The 17,286-nt window shown below is 38.3% G+C and overlaps 1 protein-coding gene across 1 annotated transcript; it reads right to left on the bottom strand.

Moving 5' to 3' along the window:
- Positions 1-1,100: 1,100 nt before the first annotated feature.
- On the bottom strand, positions 1,101-16,520 carry LOC128862112 (long-chain fatty acid transport protein 4-like). The gene is made up of 5 exons (XM_054100553.1): positions 16,028-16,520; positions 7,626-8,035; positions 6,926-7,546; positions 3,881-4,082; positions 1,101-2,132 (listed from the first exon to the last, which is right to left on the bottom strand). The coding sequence occupies exons 1-5, from the start codon at positions 16,097-16,099 to the stop codon at positions 1,191-1,193; spliced, it is 2,247 nt and encodes a 748-aa protein (XP_053956528.1). The 5' UTR covers positions 16,100-16,520; the 3' UTR covers positions 1,101-1,190.
- Positions 16,521-17,286: the final 766 nt, after the last annotated feature.

Genomic DNA, 17,286 nt, shown 5'->3' with positions numbered 1-17,286 from the left:
TTTTGGGTGGTGGCTCGTCTGGGGCCTTGCATTCGGCACTTTGATGCATGGTTTCTGGTTCATGTTGAAAACACCAGTTGGCGATGAAATCACGAGTTACAATGTTGTAAAGGAAATTCTTGCCTTTTCTCTAGGCTCTTTGTTGGATCGGCTCGCCTCGAATGATGAATTCTGAGCAATTTTTGGACCTCAGTTAACTTGTGCGGAATGAAACGTGGACAGACCTTTCGTAAGCCCAAATGATGAACTAAAATGCGAAAAATCGAAGCTTTGGAGATATTCAACTCCAATTCCATGAGTTTCAGCGCTGATTTCGGTTCATTTTTGATAAATTTACGAAAAATTTCGATGGAGTTTTCGGTGATTACTGCTTTTGGGCGGCCCGTATATTTATGGTCATTTCTGTCCTCACAACCACGAATTCTGGCACGAGATAGACAATCATCGCCATCAACGTTTTTCATCAATTCAAATGTTTCGGTAAACGTTTTACCGATTTTAAAACCAAATTTGATATTCGCTCTTTGTTCGAAACTCATTTTTGTACCGATGACACAAAGATACTTACACGTTAGACGCAATAATTCTGCTTTCTATGAACCGAATATCATCAAACTTTCACTGGAAGTCAGCTAGAGATGTAACTTCCGACGCGCATGGCGCCATTAAGATCATTTTTGTGACACCAGTCCTTTTATTTTTGACTTCACCTTGAAGATCTGATTTATGATTGTTATGGTTGTAGCAGCGTAAACATTCTGCTGCTGAAGTGACAGTCCTTGGTGTCACCCTGTTCCTGCAATCTAATAATCACATTTTTGATACGAATGATGACCCCATTAAATTCTCATTAATTTAATCCTTTTTTGTGTTATTTTTTGAGGTACTTCATCAAGATGTTTTCTCAGATTGAAAAGGTTTTTCGATAAGCCAATTTAAGTGCTCGAAAAGAAATTTAATTTTAGTGCCTCAGGGTTATTTTAAAACTATCACAACTACTCAAAACTACTCAAAAAAGCATTTAAATGAAACAAAAATATTCAGTTAAAAATCTAGAAAATGTTTTATTTGAGAACAATGAAAAATATGTGCGTACTATATTTGCTTATGAAACTGGCTGAATTTTTTAACTAAAATCGAATTTCCCCTCTGTTTATTTTTTTGCTTATGAAACTGGCTGAATTTTTTAACTAAAATCGAATTTCCCCTCTGTTTATTTTTTCAAAAATTTCACTAGTAAGTAATTCATAGTGCCCTGAATTCGTTTGATAATAAAGAGCATCCTTAATAACATTAGGGTTGTAACCTTCTTTTTGCAGATCAACTTTGCGCAATTTGTATGTGCCAGTGAGATCAATTTTAGTTAGAAATCTTATGAACTGCGGTCTGGCATACGTAGGCAACATCTTCGATATATCCTCTGTGAAACGCTCAAGCTCTACCTGCCGCTCTGGATCGTAAATGGCAGCCATTCCAGCTCTTCCCTCTGTTTGCGGTATCGTTACGCCGTAGACAATTGTGTCCTTATAGCTGGTAACATTACTAACCTGCGCTTCTACCTCACTTGTTGATACGTTCTCTCCTTTCCAACGAAATGTGTCGCCCGTGCGATCCATAAAGAATAGGTAACCTCGTTCATCAGACGTCAGTAGATCACCAGAGAGAAATGCCATATCACCTTTTTTAAAAACATCGCGCGCAATTTTCTTCGTTGAAGCATTCTCATCCACATATCCCAGAAACTCGCGAGAGGGATTGCCTTTTATGATTCTGCCAATAAATACTCCGCACTCGCCTGGTTCACAGCGTTGACAAAAACCATCTGCGCCACGAATGAGTTCACCCGTATCTGGATCAGCTTTTATAATAGATATTGGATATATTTGTGGTATTATGCGAGAAATAAAACCAATGGCCCCGACAGTATTGTCATTGTTCATTATATTGGCATTGCCCTCAGTGGCACCATAGAACTCGCCAACTTTTGGAATATAGAAGCGTTCCACAAAACGTGACCAAATTTGCGGACGCAAACCATTGCCAAAGACCATACGAATTTTGTGCTTCCGATCAAGCTCAGATGGTGGCGTCGCTAAGATATATCTGGCCATTTCGCCTATGTATTGGGCAATCTGAAAGCATACGTACAAAAGGAAAAAGAAATTAAATAAATATATAAAATATTGGCATTGTACAGTAAAATAGTTGGGGTGAAAGAAGATTTGATTGTGCCCAATTCGAAATATACTTCAGGCAGGAATTTTCTTCACCACTACTCAAAGCATTGGGAGGTTCATCCTTAACAAGGTGTCTAATCTCTTGAGCCGCTTTTGAATAAGCAACTGAAATTAATATTTTTTACTAATACTCAATACTTCGATGTAGACACTTTGGATCCCCGGTCACAGTGGCATATCGGGAGCTTCGAGACGGATTCACCGCATAATGGGGTTCCTTCAGAACCTGTGGTTTGATCCTAGAAGGATGAGACTCGCGTTAACTCAGTCAGCGCTAAGTTAGTGCGCAGAGAAAGTCGCGAAATCCTTCTGGCCACGGGTAAATCGGGAGCGCTCAACAAAGCCACAGCTCTCAAATTGGGTGGGTGTCCTCACCGCAGTCACTTAGCATCTTCTCTTCAGCTGCCCTGCTGTCGTCGGGCTAAGATTTAGATACATGGGCTATCATTTTTTTGCTACACCTGCGGATATAGCAGGTTTAAACTTTACGCATCTGGTTAGTTTCATCAGGAGCATGAAGCGGTTAACGCATGTAGTTAGTCCCCGTTTGGTCATCACCTTCCAATCCAAAGCCTTTCCTTCCCCCCCGTTCGGTTTTTGTTCTGTTTTTCCCCTCTTTATGGCATAACCATGAATGGATTTGTTACTTTGTCCAAGTGGGTTCTCGCTTGGGCAGCCAGATATTATATTAATACGATGTAGCTATAGATTATAGCTATAGCTATAGATACTACGGAATTCCCAATTGAGTCAATATGCTGTCTTGTTAAGTATTTGTATTACTACGCCATTTCAAATTTAGGATTTCCGACGTTTCAACTTAGTTATCTCCGTCTAGAGAATGAAGAAGAGGACCCTGAATGTTTGAATTTATTTAGCTACCCTATGACCAGAAAGTACCGGGAATATTTAAATAAAACAAAACAGAGTTCAAATTCAGGCAAATTTTTTGTATCTCCTTCAAAATATGACCCGTCTGAAGCAACACACATGTGCCAACGTTTATGCCAGCCCTACATGCACCCCTGGTAGGCCGACGAAGGGATGAACTGCTGAAGTCCGTCGCATTCTCTTTGATGCCCTCTATCAATTGAAATCTCCTTCCACGAAGTGGTAACTTCAACTTGGGAAACGAAGAGAAGTCGCACGGGGCCATTCACTTGGTGTTTGGGTAAATAATCCAGCACAATTTGGTCACGGTGCGATGGCGCGTTATCATCATGCAAAATCGAAGAATTGTTTGCCCACATTTCCGGCCATTTGCAAAGTACAGCATCTCTCAAACGCTTCAAAATTGATAAATAATATTCTTTATTGACTCTCTGACCCGATGAAAGGTACGCTTGGTGCACTACACCTTGGCAAACGAAGGAAACAATGAATTAAACATTCCCGGTACTTTTTGATCATAGGGTACATCCCTTGACAAATTCTTAGAAAGTAATTAATCAATCCCATTAATTTTTACTCCTGGACAGAAGCTGGACAGAAAAACCTCCTGGCCAGAGATCTTAACATTAAAAATTTAGTAATGCTTTCTCGTGAAATTACAATATGAAATGCGATTTCAGCTCAGTCACCATTTGATGGTAAGCGGATAGGTTCTTAAGCTTGGTTTAAAAATGTATTACTGCTTCGCTTACCGTACAATTAAAACGAACACAGTCAGCAAAATATCCCGAAGCTGAAAACTTTTTCCGAATAACAACAGTAGAGCCAAAAAGTAAGGTCTGCCCCATACTCATAACGCCACCAGCTGTATGGTACAGTGGTAGCGGGGTGTAATATACATCCTTGTTTTTAAAATTCAGAGCGTAATGAATACCAGCTGCAATAAATATATATCTGCAAATAAAAATAAAAAAGTAATATAAATGTAAGTATATACACAATTTTTAGTATTTCTAGATTAGAGTTGATTAGGTCAGAGAATATATTGAAGATTTTCACAACAGTGTTTTGCTGTGCTCATATTCTGATATAAAAGTACAATAATCTCGCAGTCAATCACTGTATAATTCTGTAAAAAAATTACTTTTTCAAGAGTAACGCCTAGTGAAAGTGAAAGTGATGTTAGTAGTGAATAATTTCTAGGCGTTACTTTGTTTTATATCATCTTTAACATTCTTCTAAAATCAAATAACATCCAGGTTCATATCTTTAATTTTCGGCCGTAAGAACTCGTTTATTATTATATACATATCCGCAGCGCTCATCATTAATCGAAATGGCGCTTGCAACACCATTTTCAAAGAAAAATGGGGCAATGATGCCACTCTCTGAGGATGTATTTACTTCTCGCCAATCACGTGCGGATGCGGCAGTTTTACCTATTAATACAGAGTTGCCCATATTCGACGGACCCCACGGATTTCGATGACTCTTTGGGCCCATTCCAATCGACGAGGCTTGTCCGCTGGCAACAATCTTGGCGTCAATTGAATCTTATACGGGAATAAATGCAAATCAATGCGGATAATTCATTGTAAAGTGGTCCGAGCAATGCCAACTGCTGAGAAGGGCGGTTTTGGGATGTCCTTGGCGACGCCTTGGTCGGTTTTGATTTGGCCTCTTTGGATTAGAAACACCATCACCAGTCGAAAACCTTTCGTACAAACGTTTAATGGTGTTCTTAGAAGGCGCACTTTTCACATTATTTAATTTTTTATACGCACGTTGAGTTTTCAAAATTGTCTTCTTTTGTTGAATGTAAATTTCAACACTTTAGGAGCGCTTGCGTGGCGTGTACTGTTCCATGGTAAAAATCTGCTTAGACTGATGCTTCCAACGCGGTATATCATTAAGCGATCTGACGTCTCTGTCAAAAGATACAAGGTTGCCAGATGGGTCTGTCGAATATTGGCAACCCTGTATAGCCGAAAAGATGAAAACGCGCTTTGCCAAAAAAAAATGATTTTTGCAAGCATATTGTTGACCAATATTTAAACAATATTTCTCAAAGTTTTTCAAGCGTAAAGCGATTCTTACCGTTCCGCGGATATAATGATCTTATAAAGATTTTGTATCGGAAAAGAGCAGTCACTCTCGAAATAACAAAAAAAGAAACTAGAACACTATATGAACTACCCTGTGTTAAACAAAAATAATACTAGTTATCGAGTAAGACTCGCCGCTAGCGAGAACGGTTATACCTCATTAAACTAGTATAACTAATTATCTTACCAGCAGATGTAATTTAAGGCAGCTCTATCCCAGCGTTGCCAATGTATGTTCATTTATACCAGTTGCTTCTTCTATTCGCCACGCGCTAAGTCTGATAATAACTGTGTAGGGTGTAAGTGTTGGCGTATGCCGATGATATCGATATCATCGGCCTTAACAACCGCGCTGTTAGTTCTGCCTTCTCCAAACTGGATAAAGAGGCAAAGCGAATGGGTTTGGTGGTGAACGAGGACAAAACGAAGTACCTCCTGTCTTCAAACAAACAGTCGGAGCACTCGCGTATCGGCACCCACGTCACTGTAGACAGTTATAATTTCGAGGTTGTAAAAGACTTCGTTTATTTAGGAACCAGCATTAACACCGATAACAATGTCAGCCTTGAAATCCAACGTAGAATCTCTCTTGCCAACAAGTGCTACTTTGGACTAAGTAGGCAACTGAGCAGTAAAGTCCTCTCTCGACGAACAAAACTAACACTCTACAAGACTCTCATCATGCCCGTCCTAACGTATGGCGCAGAAGCTTGGTCGATGACAACATCCGATGAAGCGACGCTTGGAGTGTTCGAGAGAAAGATTCTGCGTAAGGTTTTTGGATCTTTGCACGTTGGCAACGGCGAATATCGCAGGCGATGGAACGATGAGCTGTATGAGCTTTACGGCGACATAGACATAGCGCAGCGAATAAAGATCCAGCGGCTTCGTTGGCTGGGTCATGTCGTCCGAATGGATACAAACGCTCCGGCTTTGAAAGTATTCGATGCGGTACCAGCTGGTGGTAGCAGAGGAAGAGGGCGGCCTCCTCTGCGTTGGAAAGATCAGGTGGAGAAGGACTTGGCTTCACTTGGTGTGCCCAATTGGCGCCGGTTAGCACGAAAAAACTGGCGCGCTTTGTTAAGCTCGGCCAAAATCGCGTAAGCGGTTATCTCGCCAATTAAGAAGAAGAAGGGTGTAAGTAGTGTAAATATATTAAAGTAATTTTGGAAAACTTTGTCTGTCTGAATGTTGGCCTATTTAATCTCTGCAAGAACTGACCTCAATTTGGCGGGACTTTTGCCAGTAGCTAAAGAAATTGTTTGGACAGGTTTTTGGCTACTTTTTATCTTGAAAATGCAACTCTAAAGGTGGCGCCGGGATCGTAATATTTCTGAAAGTCAGCGGTCAGTTTCGGAGTACACTCAAACATTTTTGGCCAGTTTCAAACAATTATTTTTCTATCCCACTGGTTGGGAATTGTGAGTGAATTTTTGATAAAGAGTAAAACTATTTAGTGGTTATATTTTATACCATATCCAAAATTTTATGAAAATAGTATCTTACTAGTGGGCCTGTACAACGGTCGGTAAAAAAAATGTATACATCTACACAATACTGGCACAGGTCACAAAAAAGTGCAAATAACCTGGCATCACGGCATTAGAAAATTCAGGTTATTTCACTTAATTACTAACCGCTCTCTTATAAGTAATTTCAAGAGTTCAAATAGATGAATTTCCCATATAATACCTTGAATGAGAAATTACTGCCGCTTTTGGTAAACCAGTTGTGCCAGAGGTGTAAATGTACATCAATTTATCGTGGTGATTTGGATGTTGCGTTGCGCTGGGTGGTAGATTGTCCTGTGTAGATGAGTGTAGCAAAGTGGCCAAGTCCTCTGCTGAATGTCTTACTGGCTTACTTATTTCATTATTAAATTGGTAGAATTTTGCAGTAATATCAGTCGCTATACTTTCAATTGCATCAACAAAATCTTCACCATATATAAGAGCTGCGCATTTAGCCACGGTGATGCTGTGCAGCAATGATGGTCCCTTCAAATTGGTGTTGATAAGAGCGGTTATGATACCACATTTTGAGAGGCCCAACCAGATGCCAATGTAGTCTGCGCGATTTTCCAACAATAAACCAACCACATCACCCTTTTTATAGCCGTGACTGTTAAATATATCGGCAATTCGATTGGAGAACTCATTTAGTTGTAGAAATGTCCACGACTGTGTCTCGCTAATAATGGCCAGTTTATCAGGATGATCTTCCACATTCTTTTGAAATATATCGCCTATTGATAAATTCCTTCGCTCACATCTCTTTATAAGCAAAAGCAGCCGTATGTAGGCCCACAATGCACTAAAAAAATCAAATAAAAATATCAAAGTACAGGAAACTAACAAAAAATGAAATGAAACAAAATAAAAATACAACTTACACAATATCACGTTTGGACGTCATGGCGGCAATAAAGAACCAACGCCATCCTACTATCGCCAATATTATAACAAATATAGCAGCGAACATTGCCGGCACGCCGCTCAGCCAACCGAAGAAATACCACAGCAGCACAACAACAGTTACTGTTATGCTTATTGTGAGTGCTACCAGTATTCTCTGTTGGGTCTTCGAATGCGCTTTACAAGCTGTGTGTTGTTGTTTTGTAAATTTTGTGGAGTGGTTTGGTTTCATTCCATTGCTGCACCTTTGTTGATGGTTTTCATTAATATGGTTCTTCTGGTCCTCATCAATGTTAATGGTCGTATGAACTGCGTATTGCTCTTTTTCAGTGCTTTTAGAATTCCCTTCTTCATACCCCGTACACGGCGGCTGACCTTTTTCAACGGCCTGTTGGTAATGTCATAGTAGTAAGGAAGTAGAAAAATTAGTCGCAGTTTTTAAAAGGCTGAATAAATTTTTTTTTTCATCTGGCATATAGTTTTTCGTAATAATAGGTTGTCAAAAAAGTCTTGCGGTATTTTTATTGAATTTTCAATTGTTCATAAAATTCGTTATAATAATGCGATTTAAGTCAAATATGCGCCGTTTTGTTCGATGACGAGTTCCCAACGAGATGCCAACTTCATAATGCCCCTCTTATAGAAGCTCGCTTCCCTATTGTCAAAAAACTGGGAGAGCCAATTTTCACAGGACTCTCTTGTGGACAACTTCCGACTACCAAGCTCGTTCGCCATGGACAGAAATAGGTGGTAATCATTTAGTGCGAGATCCGGACTATACCGTGAATGCAAAAGAACCTCCCATCCGAGCTCCCGGAGCTTCCGGCGCATCACCAAAGATGTGTGTGGCCTGGCGACAATTCGGCCTCTGTTGATCAAATATGGCGTCTTCTGCATGAGTGCTGCATTCAAGCGGTCCAGTTGTTGGCAGTACAGGTCCGAATTGAGCGTTTGGCCATAGAGGAGCAGCTCATAGTGGATGATTCCCTGCCAATCCCACCAAACACACAGAAGAACCTTCCTGGGCGTCAATCCAGGCTTGGCCACCGTCTGGGCAGCTTCACCGCTTTTCGACCACGACCGTTTGCGCTTCACGTTGTCGTAAGTGACCCACTTTTCATCGCCAGTCACCATCCGCTTCAAAAACGGGTCGATTTTGTTGCGATTCAGAAGCGATTCGCATGCATCCATACGGGCAAAAATGTTTTTTTTGCGTCAAGTCGTGCCACCATACATCGAGCTTCTTTTTGAATCCAAGCTTCTTCAAATGGTTTATAACGGTTTGATGACTCATGCCCAGCTCTTGGCCGATGCTACGGCTGCTACTATGCCGGTCTCTTTCTATCAATTCAGCGATTTTATCGCAATTTTCGACGACAGGCCTTCCGGACCGTGGCGCATCTTCGATCACCTCTGCACCAGAACGAAAACGTTGAAACCATCGTTGTGCGGTGGAAATGGAAACTGTATCGGGTCCATAAACTGCACAAATTTTATTGGCAGCATGAGATGCATTTTTGCCTTTATCGTAGTAGTACTGTAAAATATGCCGTATTTTCTCTTTACTTTGCTCCATGTTTGCGACGCTATAACTCACGAACGACTGAAAGCAAACAACAATTAATCAAACACGTGTTAGCACGTGAAAAGATCTAGCGTGAACCGATGCGACGAATACAACTAGAACTACGCGCTTGCAAAGACAAGCTTGCGGAAATACCGCAAGACTTTTTTGACAACTATATAACTTAAGCTAAAGTATTGACAAATAATTTGAGCGTTGTTTTAAGTTTTCATTTAACTTACAAAGCTTAACTTATAGTTTCAAACATTTATTTTACAAAGGCACATAATCGATAGTCTCCTCCAAACTTACTTTCTTTCATTGCTTATTTTCTTAAGTTAAGATAAAGTTCTGGTATGTAAGTGTGTGATTAGACAGTTGCGATGTAGGGAGATCCTAGACAATATGACACTTTCTGGTGTCTCACTCAAGCCCTATTTACACTAGAAGTCTTATTTCAGCCATCTCTTAGCTTGCACAAATCTGTTAAAGTAATTTATATCTTTTTTTGGTATCTACCTAAATTTCTCACAAACATTCCTTCCCAAATATTCTCACCCAAAAGTTACAACGAAATTAGCATAAATACGGGTAGAACTTCAAATGTGGGCACTCAAAAATTCTTGGAAAGGAGCTAAATTGTACCGCTCAACGGCTCTGCTTTGAAGATAGGTTTTCCATAAGAATCCCAGAAATATTTGTGTAGCGTTAACCCCTTGCCTTATAAATCGAGCGATGATTGCGTGTGCCACTTTAGACGGAAGCTTTTTTCGTACATAAAAACAATCTCGTATTTCATACAAGTTTTTCTTTTGTCCAGAACAAGTCATCAGGTGTCTGACACGAGGTTCTCATTTTAGGCCCCGAAGTAGGAGCACTTCTCCCACACGTTGTTTTAAGTCAAAAGACCTGGACCCAGGGTCAGTGGCTAATTTCGCTAAGGCTCAAGACTTAATAATAAGGTCGTCAGTAGTTTGCTCACAGAAGTGCAGCAGTTGAACGAAGACCTACGGCTACCTGATAACAGCTGTGCATACAAATGTCTACAAATTTTGTTAAACAAGTGAATGTAATGAGATATTTTTCGTATTCTTTATAACTTCAGTAAAAAAGGCAAAAAAATACCTTTTCAATGATGCCTGAGAATCTAAATCGGGCAAGTGTCACTTAAACCTTCCAATAAAGTCATCTTCCAAAAAAAGTCAAAAGTAGTATAAAAAATCTCATTATTTTGATTCCGTTGATACAATTTTTAAGCTCGGTAAGTACACCTTTAAACTTGTCTTAAACTCATTTATATCTTAATCGATTTCTTTGAACAACATATTTTGAATAATTATTGTATAATAGTATTAAAATATAATATAATTAATAAATAATTCAGGTGGAAAAACCGCTAATTCTCTTGGGAGGCACACTAACAAAGGAATATTGATTTTTAAGTCCAAACCGAAACCGAACTCAACATTTTCAAGAGCTAATGTAATGAATATGAATGACTTTAAAAATCCCATATTTTTATTAGCAAAGCAGTAAAAAGGGACATAGGCTTCTTGAAATACCAAACTTGTTACCCACTCATGATTGAAAAATTATACTTTAATATAAAACAAAGCTGGTGGATATTTTCAACGTCGCTTGGTGAACTAGCCACACTCGATGGAGGACCATTTTTTAACATGAAATGTGGGCTTTGATCCCAATATTAAAAAAATCTTACAAATACTAAATGTTCGACCAAAGTTTGGGTTTTTGATAAAAGTCAAACTGAAATTTTTTGGCTGTGTACTATATATGGCCGAAGTCGAAGCCGAAATTCGGTCGATCTCTATCAAATTATGCCAGTATTCCCCGTGACCGAAAATTTTACCAATAACATTCATAACTGTAAGTAGTAGTTTTGATCTATTTCAGTTGAACTATACTACGTAACTAGGTTTCAGTTCTCATGAGAAATGGCTTTGCCAATACCTACCCTTTTTTACTATAAGACAGGTATATACAATATAATTTATGCATTTGTGCAAGGTTTCTGTTCTCTAGCTTAATCGGTTTAAGAGATAGATTGGATTTCAGTTTGTTTTACATTTCAGATGCCACGTTGTTTAAATATCGCTATTAACATTTCTTCACTTAAGGAAGTCATTTCCTTGAAATCGGTGAAAGGTTTCATTGAAAGTGGGCGAATGATACACTCAAGAAAAGGGTTTATTATTTGTATAATGATTACACACATACATACATACAACAATTAAACACTAGATAATTCAAAAACTATTAAGAAGTACTTAACAAACAAAAATGACGCCAGTTCCAGTTAACCTTCTAATTTCCATTTCTTCGCTTGAGGAAATTTTGGTGTGAGGAAATTTCGTGCTTAGTTTTAAAATTATTTTATTTACTGAATCGTTTATAACTAAATTAAAGCCTAACAGTAAGTTTTTAAATCTTAATAGAATTTAGGTGTTTGTTAGCCCGTTGCGTGGGCTCGTTTTGATCTACGTATCTCCATCTTATGGGCGGCGATCTCTTCATTCTAGGCGTGATATGCCGATTGTGCGCCCTAGAGCACTGGAATAAGAATTCAGGTGCATCAGGAATGTTTGAGGTATTTTTCGCAGCTATTTTTTTTTTTTTTTTTTTTTTTTTTGATTTCGTCGTCGACCATGGGTATTTGCACATATCTAAATTTGTTCGAGTTTTTGACGTAAAATCACGCTTTTGTTGGTATTGTAAATAACTTGATGTACCCTTTGCCTTAAAACAGTTCTCCATATACCTGTTTTGGTTTTATAAAGAATGGACACAAAAAACACTGATCGCTTTATATAGTATATACCTAGTCCACCTAGCTTCCACTTGCTTTTCATGTAGTTATCCATTTCGTTGTATATTGTATTTAGCGGTTTTAGTAAGTCATTATCTTGTTCAAATGGTAGTCTAACAGCACTTTATGCTATCTCGTCTACTATTCCGTTTCCCATACTGCCTTTGTGGCTAGATACCCAATAGATATGCGGCTAGCCTTTATATGGCCTCCCTGCTCCGTTGAACATTTTTGGACATGAACTCCTCTTTCCTATTGAGCTATGTCAGAAGGTTCTACAAGAGAATATTCCTGCAGCCACTAGCCTCCCCGTGGATTTCGCTGCCAGATCTTCCGCCATAAGGTCTTCGCTGAGTATCATTTCCAACGCCGCCATTATAGCCGTTTTCATTCCTCCAGTTATGCACAGAGCAGCGAGTCGCTGAATCCTTTTCAGTGGCATTTAGTATGCCAGCTTTCTTGTCGCAGTCCACCATTCCAAGGCCCCATACAGCAGTATCGGTCTAACTACTGCCGTGTAGCACCAATCCATCAGTGAGAGTGATAGGCTCCAATAACGCCCCGCATTCGTTTAGATGCGTACAATGCGTTACTGGCCTTTTTCACCCTTTTCTCAGCATTGTGCTTCCACAGCATTTAACTATCCAGTATTACTCCGAGGTACCTTGCATGATCTTTGAGAAGTAGCTCGTTATTGCCTAGCTTCGGGAGGTTCCACGCCGAGACCTTGTACTTCCTTGTACAAAAATATCATATTTGGTCCGTTTTTTTCGCGTCTATACCTAGCCCTGAGAGAGAGAGTATACTAAGCTTACAATATGTACATATAAAAAACATGTTTTCAACCATTTCACATGGGCCCTATGTTCTACCTAGAAACAGCGAAAAAATGTTTTATGATAAAGTTGATAGTTCTCATATTTGGTGGCATATTGCTGGAACTTTTCGTCATAACAAAAAGAATATCAGTTATAGAGGAGTAGGCTTATTTCTGATGCAATGCCCAATAAATAGCATGTTCACAACTTATGTACGTACTGTTTTGATTGATTTATTTATTAATTTATATCATAATTATTAGTGCTAATGCTTTTCAGTAAGTAGGTAATTTGTTTTTCGCTTGCAATTTTTACACACAATTATTTCAAAACTTGTTTGTTCTTTGATTGATCTATCATTGCCATCGAAAACTCTGTCTCAGCAAGACATTTCTAATGATTTTCTAATCTTTCTCTTATTAGATTATTAAATAAAATATAAAATAGTTCTCTTAGCTTGTTTTTGGATTCGAGAAACAAGAAATCTAAAGCGAGTTCACACCTTTCTCTAAGGTTAGAGAATGCGTTTATTGCATATGTATAAGTAGATATGCCTTCATTAATATGTCATAACAGTTAGAGCGCTATAAGAGTCTGGCTGCAAATTAAAACTTACGCTGTACTATCGCCACTATTTGCATGCAAGTGATGCCTAAAAATATAAAGGGTTTCCCAATAAGAGGTGTTATTTTGATATTCCTTTAATGGTTTCGTTGCTTGTGTGGCACGTAGCGCCGTCCAGTTGAAAATATACGTTGTCCGGATCAATACCATCCAATTTCGGCCATAAAAAATCGTTAATCATCTCTCGATAGCGCAATCCATTCGTCGTAACTTTTGCTCATTTTCGAAAAAGTAAAGTCCAATGACTCCGCCGAACCATAAACGGCACCAAACAGTCCCACGTTGAGGATAGAGAGGCTTTTCAACAATAACTCTTGGATTTTCTGAGCCCCAGATCCAACAATTTTGCTTGTTGACGAAGCCACCGAAGTGGAATTCCGGATCACTTGCATGCATTTCAACGACCTAATCAGCAAAGACACGACGTTGTTGATTATCGGCCGGCTTGAGTTCTTGTGTTAAATGGATTTTTTAAGACCCAAATCTTTATGCAAAATACGGTGTAATGATGTTTGTGGAATTCCTGATTCCAAAGAACGACGAAAAATGGACCAACCAGGGTTTTCTTCACTTTCGGCTACAACAGCTATATTTCGGCTGTTCTTGAGCGACGTGCATGGGTTTTATTCTTCACATCACTAACTTGTCACATCACTAACAATAGCTCGAATTTGTTCACCAATTTCTGTATTGCGGTCCGACAAGGTGCTTCACTATGATCCAAAAATGTTCGAGTTTTACGAATCGTCTCTGCCAAATTCTCACCATTTTTATAGTGAATTTTAATAATTTCAATGCGTTGTTTAAGCGTGTATCGTTCCATTTTTATTAATGGCGTAGTCAAATATCAAAAAATGACAGCTTTAAAAGTGACATCTATCGAGATAGTGGGCTATTCAAAATAACACCTTTTATTGGAAAACCCTTTACATTGCTGCGCACACTTTAGCTTAGAAAATGTCTATACATTCACTTTTTCCTACATATCTGAGGAATTTTTTTGGAGCTGAACAGTTTTAGATCTCTACGCTTAACAAACTCTTGCCTTTCTTGGCACAGCGTCAAGACAAAAATTATTCGTACGTCATGCGGACTGCGCCTCTCGTGCCGGTTGGGCGGGTGGCGGGCACTTTATGGGCTTAAATATTATTATTATTAAAAATTGAATGCGAAAAGTAGAAAAAAAACTTGATCAAATTACGTTTGGGGTATTCACGCGGAGATACAAACATTTGTGGCTGAGAAGCGAGTTGAAAAAACTTTTTCTTTGTTATGTCTGTTTGACTATAAGCGCGATATTTCAGTAAAAATATGCACCAGTACGAGTAAATAAATTAAAGCTTAGGCATTTCTTCGCTTGTTTTATATTCCTATTCTTTTTCGTCATATATATTACATATATTGCACTGAGAGGTTATACGTAATGCTTAGCTAATTCGCCCTTTTGCAATAAAGTCACCGCTCGAAGTAAATAATTTTGCATTTCGCATTTTACAAAGCATTCAAATGAATTTTGAATATTCTGCAACGATCGCCTGCTGGTGAAGACAGACTCGAAACGAGGGGAGGATCAATTTTTAAAAACAATTGAAAATACTAATTATAAAATCATAAAATAACAAGTATGGATTTAACTAAATATATATCAATATATTATTCGACTTAATCACAAAAACAATCAACCATTTTTAAATTGAAAATAACTACTGTACGAAATGATGCGAGATGATTATATTGAAAGCTGGTCTTAATTTGTTGCTGCACTCTGGACTCAATTTTTTTTAATCCCAGTGAACTGGTTATTTGGAAGAAATATACACACTGCGCACTAATCACTAAATGAGCATAAATAGAAAACATAAAATATTGAATAGTAGCTAATATATGGAAGTGCACAACTCTGTGTTAGCAAATTTCGTACATTTTTTAAATTTTATCTATAACATTTTGTTCGCTCGATGCAAATTAAGTTGTGCTATAGAAACGATTTTAAGTTACGGAGTTTTAAAGGCCACCGTCCGATATGTAGCCATGTGTGTATGACTTTGGTATTGCAGAAACAAAAACTTGTTTGGTACATCAGTTATAAGAGCATTTTAGCATGCGAGTATATATGTATGTATGTGCACATGTACATATGTATGAATGTGAAATATGTTTATGCACCACATAGAGAAATATATATATATACATATATACACATATGTATGGGTATGTAAATATATTCACCTGTAACCTGCATATACATATGTATGTATGTACTCGAATGCGGACTTCGGTGAACCTATAGCAAGGCACTTTTACATACCTACATACATATGCACATACATACATGTTCGTACATATAATCATTTTAAGTGGGACACCACAAAATTCGCCTTCACCATTACACAAAGTAAGGTTCCTTTGTTTTGCACACACACAAACACACATGCATACGCTCATCTATGTACATCTAAGACCGCATCTTATGCGCAAATATGAATGCGTTTACCGCTAATTGAACCCGCTGTAAACACACGTAAATTTCGTATAATTTCAGCTTACTTTTCCATTCGCGGTATCCAATTCATCTGCAGCGTTCACTATGCGTGACCCTTCTTCAAATGCAGCACTCATGGTGCCACTGTCTAGCTAATGCACATACGTTTCAAATAAATTATGGCCACGAAATGTACACTCGTTTAAATATTCAAACTGTTAACTTTATTTTGCGTTAGTTACAGTCATTAAAGCTTCACTTCACCACTGTAGTTGTTTAATTGAATGCTTAAGCCATTTAGCAAATTATAACTCTCGTTGATTCAAAACAAATTTAAAGCAAAGTTCATGTAACATCGCCTGGAATTTGTACTAGTCGCATAGCCGTAAATAATGCAATAACTTATAATTGGCACTGTGTTTATGGTAACAAAACTCTGATGCTGTAGTTAGTTATCTCTGTTGATGGTCCGCTTTGCACGATTTCACTTTTAGCTTTGCCAGAGATAACGCGGTCGGCGGTTGAAACTCACAAAATTCACCTCCATTCGCTGCTGCGTTCACCGATGCATTGAAGCTAGCCGATCGACATGGGAGCCAATGCGGCGATTTGTGATTTCAAGTACAAACTTACATACACACATGCACACACTGATTCCAGTGGCCGCTCAACTGTCGCAGTTTATAAAGCTTGCATGCAGCTTTCGTCTTACCTGATCTGCGCGATGAGTTCCGCAACATAAAAGCACATAAGTATCACATGATAGGGTGATCGACTATTCGACGGTTTTACAAACCGGTTCTCGGTAGGCTCAAGAAAATAATGAGATTTTGGCTTAAAACTTAAAAAACAAAATAGGAACTAATATGACAGTCACTGTCAAACATCAAATATTTTCTGCTTATCCATTATACTTTGTGCATTTGCGCAAGTACATATTGCAAAGTATTGACTATTTATTAATTTTTTACTTTACTTTGTTTATGGGGTTAATGGTAGTCAGAGGCCCGAAAAAATGATGATTTTCAATATTTTTTTTTTGTTAGTCAATTGCTTTACTTCACAAAAATAAAAAACAGCATCATATTTAGATAACATTAATAATTGTAAAAGGTATCACTGTTTATGTGGACCCCGTGTCTCCAGAAGTCCCTTGCGGTGATCATCACATGTCCTTGGAGATGCTTCTAAAATCAATCGGACAAGAGGAATTAGTTTTATTAAGAGATAATCTTGTGCCGAAGCTTTTTTTCAAAATTAACAATATGGAGGCCTCAAGAGATATTTTTCAGATTTTCGAGAAAAAAAAAACGACAATTATTTG

The sequence above is a fragment of the Anastrepha ludens genome, chromosome 4, assembly GCF_028408465.1.
Source record: "Anastrepha ludens isolate Willacy chromosome 4, idAnaLude1.1, whole genome shotgun sequence".
Taxonomy (NCBI): domain Eukaryota; kingdom Metazoa; phylum Arthropoda; class Insecta; order Diptera; family Tephritidae; genus Anastrepha; species Anastrepha ludens.
This window is presented reverse-complemented; position numbering and strand designations above follow the sequence as displayed.

What these genes read in the sequence shown, in the direction of transcription:
- LOC128862112 (XM_054100553.1), bottom strand. Translation starts at nt 16,099, where the DNA reads ATGAGTGCTGCATTTGAAGAAGGGTCACGCATAGTGAACGCTGCAGAT. An exon ending in TGGATACCGCGAATGGAAAA is followed by an intron (nt 8,036 to 16,027) that starts GTAAGCTGAAAT and finishes CATTACCAACAG; the next exon opens with GCCGTTGAAAAAGGTCAGCC. An exon ending in GCAGTAATTTCTCATTCAAG is followed by an intron (nt 4,083 to 6,925) that starts GTATTATATGGG and finishes TTTTATTTGCAG; the next exon opens with ATATATATTTATTGCAGCTG.